General features: G+C 33.9%; 1 protein-coding gene across 1 annotated transcript in view; it reads left to right on the top strand.

The window, feature by feature from the left end:
* ZC2HC1A (zinc finger C2HC-type containing 1A) overlaps window positions 1-18,744 on the top strand; it is a 58,950-nt gene extending 40,206 nt beyond the window's left edge. The window contains exons 8-9 of the mRNA XM_045995660.1: window positions 8,627-8,734; window positions 16,192-18,744. Coding sequence (XP_045851616.1) covers window positions 8,627-8,734; window positions 16,192-16,357 — 274 coding nt within the window. The 3' untranslated portion in view covers window positions 16,358-18,744. The remainder of the gene's footprint in view (window positions 1-8,626; window positions 8,735-16,191) is intronic.
* The last annotated feature ends 242 nt before the right edge of the window (window positions 18,745-18,986 follow it).

The following is an 18,986-nucleotide window of genomic DNA, read 5'->3' as shown; positions in this document are numbered from 1 at the left end:
TTCTGTGCTTGCATTGAAAGAATAGCAAGAAGTTAAAAATATACTTTGATGTTGACTCTAACCAAATCTAGGTACCAATTTAAGGACATACCTTTGAATTTCATATGGGATTGAAATCATATTATGTATATCGAAGTGCTTAGTCTGCACCAGATGTGTGCTATATGGGTGTGCTTAGTTGACTTCACAATACACTCGTATGTTTTCCTTAGCAGTGGCAAGACTGCATCTATTGCTGAATGGATTTATTTATTTCTGCCTAATTTCTTTCAGCCCTTGGGTATATAATCAACATTACCAAATTGAAACTTTTAAAAGAAAAATAGCATAGAAACATGCTAAAAACATTGATACTGACAGTTCCATTGTGGATTACTGCCACGTTGAAATTATGTTCCTCAAACTCTGTGAATAATTTAAAAATAGATAACAAAGTAGGTTTTTTGTTGTCTTTCCCCAAATTTATTAATTCTCAAAGTAACTCCAGATGTATAAATTCAGTGTTAACATCAGTAAAGGTAATTTTATTTCATAGCTTGAAACATCCAGTGCCCCTGAGGTCTGAACATAACATGAAATAGACACAGGCTTCCTGGTTCTTATACTCATTTTATTTCTTTCCTTAAGTCAGTTATTAATGATTTGCAAGACCAAGAAAGGCAAAGAAACTTCAACGAAGGATCAATCTGTTGAATTGAAGCCTTTGAACACCTTTTTAAAACACCTTTTAAAACGTGATTTTTGTAAAGATTTTAATTTCTTCCCAAATATCCTTTTGTCTTGTTGCTGCTTTGACTTAACTTTAGTCCTGTTGGAGATTGAGGAACCAAAATGAAGCTATTTGATAGAAAAGGAGATGTGAGCAAGGAAGTGTTCATGCTCACTAAAATAAATATGACGATGGTACTAAGAGATGGTTTGTCATATCTTAAGATGAGGGTTAGTTTAGGGAAAGATTTAAATACTTTCATGAACTAATAACTTTTAAATTTAGATAATTACTCCAATACAGATTATTATTGCATGGCAAAAAAAAATATGTAATCAAGATTTTATATATAAAAATATATTCAAATATATAAAATTTATATAGATTTGTACAAAAATTATGTGTAGCTTATAAAAATAAATACACTATATAAATTTTTACATAGTAAAAATATAATCTTGATTTTATTATTGAGACTTACGAATTTTGTTTTTGTTTGGTTATACCTTGATAGCAACATAGAATAACAGTAACAAATTATATAAGAATGTAAGTGATTTGAACTTAAGAATAACATTTACTGACATTTTTACATTATTTTACATTTTTACTGAATAATATTTACTGAGCCTAAGTAACATTTGAATTGTGTGTGTATATGTATATATAAATCACATATACATATACATAGTTAGATCATCTGAGTTGAATTTATAACACTGCAAATGGACAAGAAAACAAATCATCCTTGGAACCTGCCATTCAAGTAGGTTTTCAAAATCTGAAAATACTGGTTAATTCTCTCATATATAGAAAATATATGCATTAGATAATTACTTTTAGATTTTTATTAGATTTTACTCAACTCCCTTCTCAAATTGAACTTTGTTGTGTCATTTGTAAGATTTGAGTTTTTCTATCCTATTAGAGAAATGTTTTAAAAATGTAGTTTATAATTTTCTGAATTTTAAAATTTCTAAATCTTAATTTCAGTCACTTCTGAGAAAGAAGATAAGGTTTTTAATCCTTATTCCAAAGCCACATATATCTTTTGTAAGATAACCGCTGTTTGGAAAAATTGTTTTGATAATTGTTAAACAGTTCAAAGAAAAATCTAATTTTTACTAAATTTTTACTGACTTACTAAATAGGTAAAGTTTCTAGTAATCTTTTATAAATAAAACCTATCAAATTTTAATCTTAAATATTTTAGATCTGAAACTTAAATATTTTAGAAATTATGTAAAATATATACATTTAATGAAGCTATTTTTAATGTTACATTAGTTTTAGGTGTACATCATAGCAGTTCAGCTTCTCAGTATGTTATTGCTATGCTCACTACAGGTATAGCTACCAGCTGTCGCTAGATAACACTAGATTACCAGTGACTATATTCCTGACACTCTGTGCCTTTTATTCCCATTACTTATTCATTCCTTAACTGGGAGCATGTTTGTCCCACTTCCCTTCACTCATTTTCCCTTCTACCTACCTCTGTCCCCTCTGGCAACCATCAGTTCATTCTCTGTGTACTAATGGTTTGATTCTGCTCTTTGTTTATTCATTTATTTTTTTAGATTCCACATATGAGTAAAATAATATGGTATTTGTCCTTCTAATTCTGACTTATTTCATTTAGCATAATTCCCTCTAGGTCCGTCTGTGTTGTCCCAAATGGCGCAATCATCTTGTTTTATGGCTGTGTAATATTCCTGTGTGTGTGTGCGTGCATTTGTGTGTTATGTGTCTATACGCCACATCCTAATGAAGGCATTTTTTAAAGAGTTTAAAATGTTTTGAATAATGTGATGGGAACACCTAATGCAGCTACCACCATCTGCAAAGTATTAATAACAACTTTTATAATAAAATACCTGCTATGTATAGGATACTGAAAGAAATATTAATAAAATGTGTCCCTCTGTAGAGCCCTTTATAATCTAGAACAATGAACAGCTTCTTTTAGACACTAAATGCCATAAGAGAATAAGCATCAGGTCTGTTTCATTTACCACAGTGTCCCCAGAATGTAGCATAGTGCCTGATACATAGTAGGTGCTCATGATTTGTAGGATTAATGAATAAGTGGAAGAATACATTGGAGCAAACAAGCATCCCTTAGAGAGAGTATCCTTTTTAAGTTAACGATCAGTAATGTGTTATTCAGTAGTCATTTAAGATAGTTCTCCTACCTTCCTAATTTTAATTTTCACTGCTCCCTACAATGAGTGAATATTGGTTGGTAATATTACATAGGATTCAGTTATTTGGTTGATGTAAAACAATAACCTCTCTACAAACCTGCAGTTTTTCCTATTTTCCTCCAGGTGGAGCTCCTTTATACTTTTGGTTTAAAAAAAAAAAAAAAAGAAAACTTCAGATGGCAGGTCCACTTACCATTTCTACATGTGATTTTTCAGATTGCCAGCCCTGTTTTTTCATACATCATGCTTTATATTCTCTGTACAAATTTCATAATCATTCTTCGTTAGAAAATCAGATAGAGTTAAAGATATAAATATCATTTATTTGATTGCTTTATACTTGGAATTTTAAAATGTAAGAAAAATCATAAAATAATAAAAAGAAAAGTACTATGAAATCAGGGAAGGAGAAAAATTAGATTATTTGTGAACTCAAGAAGGAATATCAGCTCAGTCTTACTTATCAGGATAGTAACTTCTAGTTCACTTCTAGGTTCACAAATTTTATTTGAAACAGTTCTTGTCCTTCTTAAGTTTCTTTATTGCTTCCAATGCCCTGCTGTGTATAAATGTGGCATTTGTTTGGATGTTTGTCACAACTGGCAGGGTGGCCGGGAGCGTCAGAATTGTCATATCTAATAGCTGACATTGTATGATATCCAAGGATTCTTTTTGATAGTCCTTAGCCTGGCAATCCAGTAATTAAGAGCTTGGGGGGTAGATTTCTGATGAACCAGAATAATGTTTAAAAAAATTTTTTTTAATAAAAAGAAACAAACAGCAGTCTCCTTATGGGTACACCTTTATATATTTTAATAGTAAGATGGACAAGTTAGGCCCTCCACTTCGAACTGGAAGACATGTGCAAAGGTTGTATGACAGTGATACAAAATCAGACAGTGCCATCAAAAGACATGAGTTATTACCCATTTACAAGTAAGTATTTGTAACTCAGTTTGGTTAACCTTTTTCAGATATTTCCTTAAAGCCTTTGTATAACTGAATACTATAAACTTACACATTCCTATATTTTAAAAAATCTTATTTTAATCATTTTTAAGCCAAGAAGTGCTAAATAATCTTATAGGATTTAAAACACTATGTGTCAGATGAACATTTCTGTTGTTCTAAATAAAGCTGTTTTTAGCATACATTTATTTCTATTAAATTTTAACTTTTAGAGGGGTTGAAATAGCAGTCACCTTCAATGATTGTTATCTTTATGAAGCTTTCTTTTAGGAGTATATATATATTTTTAAAGATTTATTTACTTGAGAGAGAGCACAGGGCACAGGGCAAGAGGGGCAGAGGAAGAGGAAAAAAGACTCCCAAGCAGACCCCACCCTTGCATGAAGCCTGACGCAGGTCTTAATTCCATGACCCCAAGATCACCACCTACGCTGGAGTCAGGAGTTGAATGCTTAACTGACTGTGCCACCCAGACACCCCTTAGGAATAATATGTTCAAAAGGACGAGTACAGGGGATATTATGCCATACATAATATGTAATACTGCTGTATTATTTTTTAGTTAGGATGATTAATTATTATAAAAAGGCAGAAAACAAAGATTTTAGAGAATATTCAGTCCAGGGATTTTCAGTCTTTTGGTTAAATTGCTACAAATTCCACATAAAATGGGGAAAAGATATGACAGTCTCCTCTGTACTGGCACAGAAAGCTGAAAACAGAGGTGAGTGGCAAGGGCAGTCACCTTGGAACTCTTCCATAGAAGTCTTCAGGGTTTTCTAGATTGGGCTCTAATATCAACTCTGCCTCTCTCATTTTAAAATGATGAAACTTGAATCAGATAAATTACTAATTAAAGTTGAAAAACACATTATTAAACAGAGTTCACTTAGTTAACTTTTATTTTTATTTTTTTAAAAGATTTTATTTATTTATTTGACAGACAGAGATCACAAGTAGGCAGAGAGGCAGTCAGAGAGAGGGGGAAGCAAGCTCCCTGCTGAGCAGAGAGCCGATGCGGGGCTTAGTCACAGGACTCTGGGATCATAACCCCAGCCAAAGGCAGAGGCTTTAACCCACTGAGCCACCCAGGCACCCCTCTTAGTTAACTTTTAAACCAACTCCTACTACAGCATTGTCTTACCACATATGAAAAGAAGGATTAATTTAATTAAATAGAAAATAACTATGGGAGAAATCTTTAAAATATTAGCAGCACCCATGTGTTATTTTTTTTTCACTTTATTTATTTTTTCAGTGTAACAGTATTCATTCTTTTTGCACAACACCCAGTGCTCCATGCAAAACGTGCCCTCCCCATTACCCACCACCTGTTCCCCCAACCTCCCACCCCTGACCCTTCAAAACCCTCAGGTTGTTTTTCAGAGTCCATAGTCTCTTATGGTTCGCCTCCCCTCCCCAATGTCCATAGCCCGCTCCCCCTCTCCCAATCCCACCTCCCCCCAGCAACCCCCAGTTTGTTTTGTGAGATTAAGAGTCATTTATGGTTTGTCTCCCTCCCAATCCCATCTTGTTTCATTTATTCTTCTCCTATCCCCCTACCCCCCCATGTTGCTTCTCCATGTCCTCACATCAGGGAGATCATATGATAGTTGTCTTTCTCCGATTGACTTATTTCACTAAGCATGATACGCTCTAGTTCCATCCACGTCATCGCAAATGGCATGATTTCATTTCTTTTGATGGCTGCATAGTATTCCATTGTGTATATATACCACATCTTCTTTATCCATTCATCTGTTGATGGACATCTAGGTTCTTTCCATAGTCTGGCTATTGTAGACATTGCTGCTATAAACATTCGGGTACACGTGCCCCTTCGGATCACTATGTTTGTATCTTTAGGGTAAATACCCAGTAGTGCAATTGCTGGGTCATAGGGTAGTTCTATTTTCAACATTTTGAGGAACCTCCATGCTGTTTTCCAGAGTGGTTGCACCAGCTTGCATTCCCACCAACAGTGGAGGAGGGTTCCCCTTTCTCCACATCCTCGCCAGCATCTGTCATTTCCTGACTTGTTAATTTTAGCCATTCTGACTGGTGTGAGGTGATATCTCATTGTGGTTTTGATTTGTATTTCCCTGATGCCGAGTGACGTGGAGCACTTTTTCATGTGTCTGTTTTTAAGTAGTTCATGATAAATCATTAGAGGAAGAATTCATGCCCTGAGCCATTTTTCTTAGTACTGTTGTTGTTCTCTAGTCTCTCTGAAACATATTTCAAAGAAACACTGATTAGCAATAAGGTAGAGTAAGTATAATTCCAAAATTAAACTTTCTTTTGTTATTTTTTTGACCTAGAACAAGCAGACTGCAGGTACAGAATAAGGGTAGCATTTTTCAAACTCTAGACAGGAACAAAAAAGTGTTGACCATGTGAGACTATGACAACATGTTTTAAGTACTAATCAAGACTGTTCTTCCCAATTGGGTGGCTCAGTTGGTTGGAAGACTGCCTTCGGCTCGGGTCATGATCCCGGAGTTCCCGGATCAAGTCCCGCATCGGACTTCCAGCTCCATGGGGAGTCTGCTTCTCCCTCTGACCTTCTCCTCGCTCATGCTCTCATGCTCTCTCTCACTGTCTCTCTCAAATAAATAAATAAAATCTTTAAAAAAAAAAAAAAAGAATGGTTCCCTATACTCAGATTCCACCTCTCAGAAACAGTTACTGAAAGTACATGATAGGTAGTTAAGAATGGTGGTTACTGATGATAATCTTATTTTCTCTAATTTTTCTTTTCTTTTTTTCCCCCTAGTGTTTATTTCCTAATTCTTTGAATAACTTCATTGATATGGTGAGGTTATGTGTCTATATCCACAGGTGTGTTTGTATTATCTGTGTATCTCATGTACATATTAAATGAAGGTGATAGGATTTCTAACAAGGCTTTGTTCTAGAGCCAAAAAATAAAAAATGTGTCCTTTCTAGTTCTTACAACTCTCACTGGAGGAATTGCTATCGTTTGGCAATGATTTTCTTAGAGATTGAATTCCTGAAAAGGTGCTATAGCAGTTCAACTTCCTAGAGGGCTATTTAAGAGTAGAGTATACGTCATGGTTAGACCGTCAGCGGGCATTTGAAGAGGGCCAGGGTAACCCAATCAAAGGGTAACTTTGACAGGGTAACCCAGTCAAAGTTTAGAAAAAATTTGAAGTAACTATTCAAAGCAGCCTCTCTTTGAACAACAGACAGCATTCCGTATTGAATATAATAAGATTTGTAATATGACCCACCTAAATTCAGGTTCAAATACTGTGGCCTTGTAATAGCTTTGCAGCTTACTTTATTTCTCTAATATGATTTTCTTCAACTTTAAAATGGGAATAATATCTTCTGAGATTTCTATGAAGATTAAACCAAGTAAAGTATTCATAGCACCTGGCATCATATTTGGCATTCAGAAAATACATGTAGTTATTACCTGCATATATTTTGGAGGTAGCTATGTAGAATTTTCAGACTCTCCAGCTTTGCTTTATAAAGAGGAAAAATTTCAGCCATAGTTTAAGAACTTACAATCTAAAGAAGTTTTAAAAAGTATTGTTTGTTGCTATAACACAGTACTGCATATCTCTGAAATGAAAAGATTTGACTAAATCTCTAAAGAGGAACTAGCTCTTTATTTACCATACGACCCCAAGTTCAGCAACATACTGGATGTCACCTTGGTTGTTACTTAACCACTCTTTGCCTCAGTTGCCTCATTTCCAAAATGGAGTTATTAATAATACTTAATCCATTGGATTATTATGAGGATAAAGTAACTTTATATATGAAAGCAATTAGAAATCTATACCAAATGTAGTAATAAGCAACATTTTGTAAATGTTAACTAGGAACAATATCAATATCAAAAATAGTAATAATAGTATCATCATCATCAACTGTTCTGAATGTTTATATAAATTGCAGTTGGTATCCACAATTTCTTCTAAGGTAAGTGATGATAGTCATACTTTATAAATGGGGGAACTTAGATACAGGTTGGCCACTACCTTCATATTAGTCAGTAGTAATTGGGATTTGAATCCAGATTCATCTGAATCTCAAATCCTATACTTTTACTATTGTACTATTATTCAACCCTCTGAGTTTCTTTGATTCCTGAAATTTCGTAAAGGGAATTAAGTGATAATCCAACCAGAAATCCTCTACTGGTAGCAGATAGCCCAGGCTGTATACTTGGTGAGATTAAGTCTTAAAAGGGAAAATTATATTAACCCATTTATTTTAGTTGCTATTTCCAAAAACAGGCTTTCATAAATTGAAAATTATTAAAATGGTTAGCTGATGGTTTTTTCTTGGATTTAACCATATCTCATAATGTATAACATTATTTAACAGTTATTCATAATCATTTAACAAGATACCTGTCTATTTTGAAGGAATTACAGATTTAAATTTTTAAAAACCTGAAGCCTTTCAGGATTATTGACTTAAAATTTCATGTAAAGCATATATATATACACATATACATATGTATATATATGTTTTTTTAAAAATTAATTTGTTTACAATCAAGTTAATGTTAGTAAATGCAAAATGCTTTGGTTTATCCTTTGGTTTAACTACTGTTGTTTTCAGATTTTTAAATAATTCAGTTTTACTCTTGAGTTCACCTTTCTACAGCTTCAAAATTAATCATGTAAATAAGCAATATAAGAAATAAATGCTTGCTATTCAATACCTTTTCATTATGCCATCTCTTTCTCTCTTCTAGAACTAACATCAAACCTCGAAATTCCACACCACCAAGTTTGGCACGAAATCCTTCCTCAGGTGTGGTTACAAACAAAAGAAAAACATATACTGAGAGCTACGTAGCCAGGTATGTTTAGCTCAGAGAGTCTATTAATTAAAATAAAAATGAATATATGTAGTCTTCTAAGGACCAAATACAAAACATGTATCAGGCTTGTAATAGAAAATCTGATTTTTCCTTTGCTATATGATTTATTTTCACTTTAAGCTGTACACTAAATATTTTGGGCATAAATGATATTTTTCTAGACCTTGTAATTATTATTGTCAATGCTTGAGGACAGTTTGTTCAGTTTCACTGCATTCATTTGTGTTTTATATCTTAATTTTAAGTGTAACATGATTATTTTTACCTCTGCGAATTGAGTAATAGACCCTTTAAACTGGTATTATAATTTTCAGCAGTATTTAAATTTATTTAAATTACCTGCTGAGCTTGTGATTATCCATGTACTTCCCTTGCTTATCTGTCACAGTATTTGCACAACTTTGACATTCACTCTAAGTATAAAGCAAATCATTCCAGTTATACATATCTATATATATCTATATCTCCTTATTACAGAAAGTTTTAAGGCAATATACAGAGATCCATGACCTACAGTGAGATAAAATATTATATGAAATTGAAAGTATGAAAAGGAAAAATGAGAATTAAGAGATAAAGGGAAAAAAAGGAATGAAGTTAGTCCCCAAAATATGTGTCATGAGATGCTGTATACAGGCTAGGCTTCGGCCATAAATTGGATCCAAATTTGTAATGGCCAGAGTACAGGAGTAGTTACATGATTCAGGTTATATTAAAAAAAAAAAATCCTGGGCGCCTGGGTGGCTCAGTGGGTTAAGCCGCTGCTTTCGGCTCAGGTCATGATCTCAGGGTCCTGGGATCGAGTCCCGCATCGGGCTCTCTGCTTAGCAGGGAGCCTGCTTCCCTCTCTCTCTCTCTCTGCCTGCCTCTCTGTCTACTTGTGATCTCTCTCTGTCAAATAAATAAATAAATAATCTTTAAAAAAAAAAAAAAAAAAAAAAAAAAAAAAAATCCTTTCTCTGTGAAAGCACACCTAGTTCTGAGACCACAAAAATCTGCCTATGAATTCTCATGGAGTCACTGCATAATTTATTACTATTTTTAAAATTTTATTTTATTTACTTTCAAGTAATTAACACATAGTATATTATTAGTTTCAGAGGCAGAGTTCATTGATTCATCAGTCTTATGTAACACCCAGTGCTCATTACATCCCGTGCCCTCCTTAATGTCCCATCACCCAGTTAATTCATCTCCCTACCCACCTCCCCTCCAGCAACCCTCAGTTTTTTTCCTATGTTCAAGAGTCTCTTATTGTCTCCCTCTCTGATTTCGTCTTGTTTTATTTTCCCCTCTCCTCCTCTATAATCCTTTGTTTTGTTTCTTAAATTCCACATGAGATTATATAGTTGACTTCTCTGATTGACATATTTCGCTTAGCAGTTCCATCCACATCATTGCAAGTGGCAAGATTTCATTTTTTGATGGCTGAGTAATATTCCAATTTGTGTGTGTGTGTGTGTGTGTGTATGTTACACACACACACCCCCCACATCTTCTTTATCCATTCATTTGTGGACATCTGGTCTCTTTCCATAGTTTGGCTCTTATGGACATTGCTGCTATAAACATTGGGGTGTAGATGTCTCTTTGGATCACTACCTTTGTGTCTTTGGGGTAAATCCCTGGTAGTGCAATTGCTAGGTCCTAGGGTAGCTTCTCTATTTTCAGCTTTTTAAGGAACCTCCATACTGTTTTCCAGAATGGCTGTACCAGCTTTCATTCCCACAGCAGTGTGAGAGGTTTTCCCTTTCTCCTCATCCTCGCCAACATCTGTTGTTTCCTGACTTGTTAATTTTAGCCATCCTGACCAGTGTGAGGTGATATATCATTGTGGTTTTGGTTTGTATTTCTCTGATACTGAGTGATGTTAAGCATTTTTTCATGAATCTGTTGGCCATCTGTATGTCTTCTTTGGTGAAATGTCTGTTCGTGTCTTCTGCCCATTTCTTGGTTGGATTATTTATTTTTTGGGTGTTGAGTTTGGTAAATTCTCTATAGATTTTGTATACTAGACCATTATCTGATAAGACATTTGCAAATATCTTCTCCCATTCTGTTGGCTATCTTTTGGTTTTGTCGACTGTTTTGTGCAGAAGCTTTTCATCTTGATGAAGTCCCAGTAGTTCATTTTCCCTTTGTTTTCCATGCCTTTGGAGATGTAAGAAGTTGCTGCAGCTGAGGTCAAAGAGGTCACTGCTTGTGTTGTCCTCTAGGATTTTAATGGATTCCTGTCTCACATTTAGGTCTTTCATCCATTTTTGAGTCTGCTTTTGTGTATGGTATAAAGAAAGGGTCCAGTTTAATTCTCCTGCATGTGGGTGTCCAATTTTCCCAACACCATTTGTTGAAAAGACTGTCCTTTTTCCATTGGATATTTTTTTCCTGCTTTGTCCAAGATTGGTTGACCATAGAGTTGGGGGTCCGTTTCTGGGTTCTCTGTTCTGTTCCATTGACCTATGTGTCTGTTTTTGCGCCAGTACCATACTGTCTTGATGATTACAGCTTTGTAATATAGCTTGAAGTCCGGAATTATGATGCCACCTACTTTGGTTTTCTTTTTCAACATTCCTCTGGCTATTTGGGGTCTTTTCTGGTTCCATACAAATTTGGGGATTATTTGTTCCAGCTCTATGAAAAAAGTTGATGGTCTTTTGGTAGGGGTTGTATTGAATGTATAAATTTCTCTAGGTAGCTTAAATATCTTAGTAATATTTGTTTTTCCAGGGGCGCCTGGGTGGCTCAGTGGGTTAAGCCTCTGCCTTTCACTCAGGTCATGATCCCAGCGTCCTGGGATCAAGCCCCGCATCGGGCTCTCTGCTTGGCGGGGAGCCTGCTTCCTCCTCTCTCTCTCTCTCTCTATGCCTGCGTCTCTCCCTACTTGTGATCTCTGTCAAATAAATAAATAAAATCTTTAAAAAAAAAAAATATTTGTTTTTCCAACCCATGAGCATGGAATGTTTTTCCATTTCTTTGTGTCTTCCTCAGTTTCTTTCATGGCTAGGTTTATTCCTAGGGATCTTATGGTTTTTGGTGCAGTTGTAAGTGGGATCAATTCCTTAATTTCTCCTCCTTCTGACTTATTGTTGGTGTATAGAAATGCAGCTGATTTCTGTCCATTGATTTTATAGCCTGCCACTTTGTTGAATTCTGTATGAGTTCTAGAAATTTTGGGGTGGAGTCTTTAGGGTTTTCCACATGGAGTATCATGGCATTGTGAAGAGTAAGAGTTTGAAGAATCAATGGATAATATAACAGATAACTTTTTTCCTCCGGTTTTATTTTTTATTTTTTTTAAGATTTTATTTATTTATTTAATAGATAGAAATTACAAGTAGGCAAAGAGGCAGGCAGAGAGAGAGAGGAGGAAGCAGGCTCCCCGCTGAGCAGAGAGCCCGATGTGGGGCTCGATCCCAGGACCCTGAGATCAGGACCTGAACTGAAGGCAGAGGCTTAACCACTGAGCCACTCAGGCGCCCTCCTCTGGTTTTATTGAGAAGTAATTGTCATACATCAATGTATAAATTTAAGGCATACAGCATGATGATTTGATTTACATATATTATGAAATGATTACCGTAGTAAGTTTGGGTAACACCCATCTTCTCATACAGATATAATAAAAAGAAGGAAAAAAGCAAAAAAAAAAATTTCTCCATTGAGAACTTTTAGAATTTACTCTCTTAGCAACGTCCCTATCACACAGCAGCATTAGCTATAGTCATTATATTATATATTACATCCCTTGTACCTGGTTTATCTCCTAACTGGAAGTTTATACATTTTGACCACCTTCCTCCATTTCACCTTCCCCATTCAATGGATAACTTCTCAATTAAAACCTCTACTATAAGTATGACAATACATTTCATAAGATGTTTATTTAAGATGCCCTCAATACAGGCCTATAACATGATATCCTATGATTCACCAAAATTTTTTGTGATATATATGTGTTACATGTAACTATATATGTCGTCTGCTTTTGTTACAACTATAAAACATATACAGCTATCCATTATTCAGATTTAATCCAGGGATAGATTTTTAAATATTCGGGGTTTTAGCTATCAGTCTTGGTTGTTGCCCTTCAGAAAGAAGCACCTGTGGAACTTTCTAAAAATGAACATGTCCACGTCCTTCCCAGAGAGGTTTTGATTTCTCTGGTTTGGATTTTTAAAATTTTAAGAGTGATGATTATGCAAAACAAGGGATGAGAACCATAAAGGAATAGGTGAAATGCTACCTTTGCAGATAGATTCTTTCATAAATACTGTTTGTTTGACCTAAGGTTGATACATTTTAAATATTAAAGAAGTGAACTTAATGTTTCTTGGGGTCCCGAAGCTGGCTTGCTATGTGGAGCCTTGTGTTTTGAATCCATGCTGAATGTAGGATTAACATTCTCTTATAAAATGGGAAACTTAATAAATACATGTGCTTAAATAAAAAATTCTTTCTAAAGAGGTAGACAAATGAAGTGACAACAGGCAGGGGCAAAAATGCCATTAAAAATGAGTTTGAATTCTTTTTTGTTTTCTTTTATTTCTTTCTTTTTAAATGGTTAATATGTGAGAGTAAGCCCTGAGCCTTGTTCACTTGACTTACTACACTATCCAGATAGAATAATTATAACCACAACAGATGAAGAAATTTCACAGATTTCTTTTTCTGGAAAGTGGGTTAGGCTACATTTTCTGGATGGTCCTTCCACTGGAACACCTAGAAATGCTACACAAAATGGAGCAAATATCCTTCTGAATGTGTAGCTTAGTTCTCAGAAAAGTAAGGGAAACTTACATAGGTAAGTAAATAAAGGAAACCAGAGGTCAGCTTGGTAAATTAACTCTGACATTGCACTTACATTTGAGATTTTGACTGATCTTCCCTACTTAAATTCCTGAATTTTAGTATCATATTGGGAGAGAGGACGGTGATTTCTTAGACTTGCACAAAGTGGAGATTTAGAAACTCAGCTTTCCCTTCCCGTCTCCTCATGCCCCTTCCTCTAAGCAGGGCTCTTGAAATGTCCATCAAGAGGTTGTCTTAGGCTCGGCTAGAGGTAATCACATGGTAATATATGACATTAGGATTATTTATAGGAAATAGGAAATGACAGTAGGCAGTGTCTGGTGTTACTCTTTCCTGAGAGCCCTTGCCCCAGTCCTGGAGCTGGTTTTCTTTGGCTGTCCAAGTATGAGGGTATGAGAGAACGAGATCTTAACAGATGTGTGTAGGATCAGTTTAATTGGAAATTCTCTGTCCCCAAAGGGAACCAGTTTCTCTTGTAACAGCCCTGTAGACATAGCTTTCAGGTTGACTTGAGGGATGTCTAATTTCTGTGGATTTCGTGTAAGTACTGTTGCCTGGAAACACAGCTGGCATTCCACCTTTTGAAAGGTTTTCATTAAAGAAAGCTAGGAAGTTATCCCCATATTAGATATGTCCAAAGAAACAGAAAAAGAGTTCTCTTTATGTTGTACTATATATTAAAATAGAAATGATTATAACTGATATTCTTGTGACATTTCTGCTTTTTAAAGAAAATGCTTCTTAAATGTCACCATTGAACATGAAGACTGATATAGGATTCCATAATCTACATTTTATCAGTGACATTCCTTTCTATTCCTGATTTTCTGAGTGTTTTTTTTTACATAAAAAATAGGTGGTGAATGTTATTGAATATCATATATATATGTATATATATGTAAAATCAATATTTTTAAATCCCTGAATCTGTTTATGTGATAAATTATATTAATAGACTTCCTAATGTTAAATCAGTATTATTTTCTGGAATAAATCTGAAGTGTCTTGAATTGCTTATGTTTATAGATTGTGTTTGCTAAAATTCTTGGAGATTTACATGTATTTCCAAGTTAATAATTGTTGATTATAATTTTATATTCTCTTAGTCTGAATATAAAGGTTTTACTGACCTTCGAAAAGAAATTGAGGAATGTTGTTTTTCAACCCCCTCTGCTGGAAAAGTTTAGTGGAAAACTTACCATGATTTTTTCTTAATATTTTATTTATTTATTTAATAGAGTGTGAGAGAGAATGAAGGCATGAGTCGGGGAGAGGGGCAGAAGGTGAGGGAGAAGCAGACTCCCTACTGAACAGGGCTCTATTCCAGGGTCCTGGGATCATGACCTGAGCTGAAGGCAGACATTTAACAGACTGAACCACTCAGGTGCCCCTAGAACTTACCATGTAAAATTGTTTTGAGTCCACTGTGTGTGTGTGTGTGTGTGTGTGTGTGTGCGCGCACGCGCCTGCACATGTTTACTGATGAGGAGGTATGTTAATTACTGATTAACTTATGAGTAGTATGTTAATTACTGATTCAGTCACTTTAATGATTATGTCTATTTAGTGTTATAGTTGGTTTGAAATCAGTTTTCATAAGATTTTTTCTATGAAATTTTTCACTTCATCTAAGTTTCAAATTACTAGCATAGAATTGTTCTTAAAATTTTTATCTCTGCTATCTATATCTGTAGTTCTATCCTTCTTTCATTCTGAGTATTGTTTATTCCTTTTTTGTTACTTTATCATTTTAAAAGGACCAAATATTTTACTTTATTTATCTTCTTCATATATTACTCATTCATTCATTTATTCAATAAAAGTATTTATGAAAGATAAGTTTATGTCACGTACTTCTCTTGATCCTAGACTTAGAGCAGTAACAAAACAGATAAAGATCCCTGCACTTGGGGAACTCACAGTCTTATGGAGAAGACAAGATGTAACAAAAATGACATATACTGCATGTCAGGTGGAAAACAATAAAGCAAAGGGGGACACAGTTTAGGGTGGCAGTGAGTGTCCAGAGCCATGAGGATTGTAGTACAGGGGATGAAGGATGAAAGAATTTGAGTGTGTATAACTAAATTAGACCAAAGGACCTAACAAGATTCAACCTGAGTAATGATGAGAATTCAAGTGAAAAGTCTCCATGGATACAGTGAAAATAACATGACACATTGGGGTAAGTTTTATATATATATACATTGTTTTATAATATATGTAATAACATATACATATTAATTAAAGTATGTATTTGGAGGAAAGATGTCTGTCTTTCCTCAGGGCAAGGTTCCAGTTTTCTTTTTAGCGATAGTTTTACAGAAGGGACAGGATAAATTTCCATTCTATTCCCATTGTAGTATATGCCTAATACATTGAACAGATGGAAAGTGTGGTGGTATTTGCTCATGAAAAATTCTCATAAACAGGGACAAATATAATGCCAAAGAAAATATTTAGTATTTCATTATTACCTAAAAGAGGTTTTAAAATTTGAACTAGAAAAATATTAAAACTAAGCAAGCTTTTACTTATACTTAATGTTAAGTACTGTTTTCTAAGGCTTATGAAAACTACTGACAAGAACTTGTGTTTCCACTTTTCTTCCTGTACTCCTTCAGGCCAGATGGAGACTATGTATCTTCACTTAACGGCGGAAACATTAAAGTCATGGAAGGAAATTCAACAGGACACTTACCAAAATTCTGCCATGAGTGTGGGACTAAATACCCTGTAGAATGGGCAAAGTTTTGCTGTGAATGTGGCATTCGAAGAATGGTTCTGTGAATAGAGCCCAAAAAAGCTAAGTCCAGAATTTTATGACTGTTGCTGCTTGGACAGCTAGAGCACTTCCTTTAGTGATTTTATGCTAAAACTATTCAAAATACTTTTTTTCAGCAATTTTTGGAGCATAATTCTTTGGCTGTGAAATGTGTGTGTATATATATGAATGTGTACATATACTGTATATAATAAATACCTGATACCCCAAACTGTGCCATTCAAGGAAATAGTCACTCATCTGTCAGAGGATAATTTCAAGTGGAACATTAACTTAGGTATTACTTTTCTGTTACAGCTGGTGAAGCACATTAAGCATACCTTCACAAAATCAAATGCTAGTGCTCAGCCCTTCAAGCTTTAGGATGATCGTTACTTTGAGCAAAAAGTCAGAACAAACATTTTTATTATTGGTGCCTGTTTTCACGTACTATTAGATTGGATGCATGGAATTTTGGAAACGAAGGGAGTATTTTCAGTTGCAGTTAGCTATGTAAGGTCATTTTCCTGTAGAGCTGTTTTACAGTTAATTTTATAAATATTTTAAAAAGAGAGGAATTTAACTTCTACGGGTCTATGTTGTCCTTTACTCGGTATATCATTAATTATATAATTTAGAGATCTTTATTCTTTAAAATGTAATTATGCAATTTCCTTTTCAGAGACACAAGACTAAAAAATATAAATGTATTTTATTCTAGTTATAACTTAATGACTTTTTTTTTTACCTCTGTGTGTTAGTTCCTTCTAGAAAGAATGTATATTCTATTTCTAATTGTGTCTCCATATTTCACTTTTTTCTTTTTCATTACCTCATGTCTGAGGAGTTTTAATTTACTACTTCCTTATTTTTGCAAAGTTTGAAAATAATTATTTCATGTAAGAGGCACAAGATTCCTTGCAAAATTCTACATGTTCATTTCTGTGTCTGAATTTAGAAGAAATTATTTTAATGGATTTCAAAGCAAACCACCTGACCCTAATAAATAATTTGGGTAATTAATCATTACTGCAGGGCATGCAGGTAAAAAGTATTTTTTAATTTCCCTTGAAATATAGTTAGATGTAGTGATGAGTTGGTTAGGGTCTAATTTTTCCTACTTATATTTTCTGTTTAGTGTTTAATATTGAAATACCGTTCACATCACAGTAAACAAACAAACACTGAAAATGCACTGCTTTAATGCACAGCTGACTTATGTAATTAAACATTCACAAAAACTTAATGTTACTTTAACTTTGGCTAAAATACAGCTTTTAATTGTTGTCACTTTCAGTGTGACAGTATTTAGCAGTAGATTCTTTGATTGCCTGTGCAGCCCAGGTTCAATAATTCCTTAGTAATTTCTGTTGAATGGAAAGAAAACAGCTTTGATCTTATAAAGGTGTAAGCAAATCTTCTATAGGCCATTTCTAGTTTCTCGTTTATGATTATGATCAACTGTGTAAGGGTTAATGTAGAAATTTATGGCTTTTAATTTTCTCTGAAATTTATTTATGCTTATACTTTATAATTGTATTCATTAGTGTTTTTGGTTTTGGTTGTTGTTGTTGTTGTTTTCCGTTCAGGCAAGGGATATAAACTTTGAGGTAATGGGAATTGTCATTTTATTTACCTTATAGTTTCTTTCCTGACTTTTCATTAACTTTTTTAACTTGATTGTCTTTATTAAGTCATTGGTCTAAAAAAAAAGAGTCCATTAGCAAGATTAACCTTTAATTAATTTAGGAGAATAATGTATATAAATTAGATATTCATTTCAATGATATATGTTATTCTGTCCTGTTATAAATCATACAAAGAACTTTCAACTTTGTTTTCCCTGGAACTGAGCACTATTTTTCTTTTTCCAAGTTTTTTTTTTTTTTTTAAAGACCATATAATTTTTACCCAAGGAAGGAGTAGGTAAATGAGCTCAAACAAAGTGGCACATGTTTGTTTCTCACAGAATTTTGCAGTAGCCGGTAAATGTTATAATGTACTACATGGAAAATGAGTTGGTAAAAAATCATCCAATTCTAGAACCCAGAGATTATTATAAACAGTAAGTAGATGAAGTACACTTATGAATTATGAAACATGTTGTGACTGTATTTAAATGCATTTTTGTATTACTTACATATATTATTCTCACATTGATTTGTTGTGTAATAGTTCAGTTTATAAGAAATTTTCCTAGATCTATGCATCATTTACTTTTTATTTATTTTCACAAGTATTTGCAGTGTGGTAGAATAAAAAAAATGATTGTAAGCTTAAATTAAAAATGTAAAAATTGCTTATATATTATTCTGAAAGTCATTAGCTTGAAAAAGTAAGATTATTATGGTTGCTGTTGTCTCTTGTCCACTGTTTTTTATTACAAATACTGTCTTCATTTTGAACCAATTCAATAAAGACAGAAAGCAAAAAAAAAAATTTTTTTCAATTGGTCTTTATTGATGTCTTAGCTTTTAACCAGACATAGGTAGTAGAAAAATAAGAGTACACTGAAATATGAAGAAAATATTCCAAGTCAAAATACATATTTTTTTAAATGAGATAGTAGCTTTTCATTGGCAGGTTTTTTGTGCCATCAGCTTTTGAAGAAATTGCTATTATTTTGTAGAATTGAAGTGTTTTATGGCATCAAAG

This window comes from Meles meles, chromosome 1 (genome assembly GCF_922984935.1).
Source record: "Meles meles chromosome 1, mMelMel3.1 paternal haplotype, whole genome shotgun sequence".
Taxonomy (NCBI): domain Eukaryota; kingdom Metazoa; phylum Chordata; class Mammalia; order Carnivora; family Mustelidae; genus Meles; species Meles meles.
Note: the sequence above shows the minus strand (reverse complement) of the source record. Positions and strands in the feature narration are given on the sequence as shown.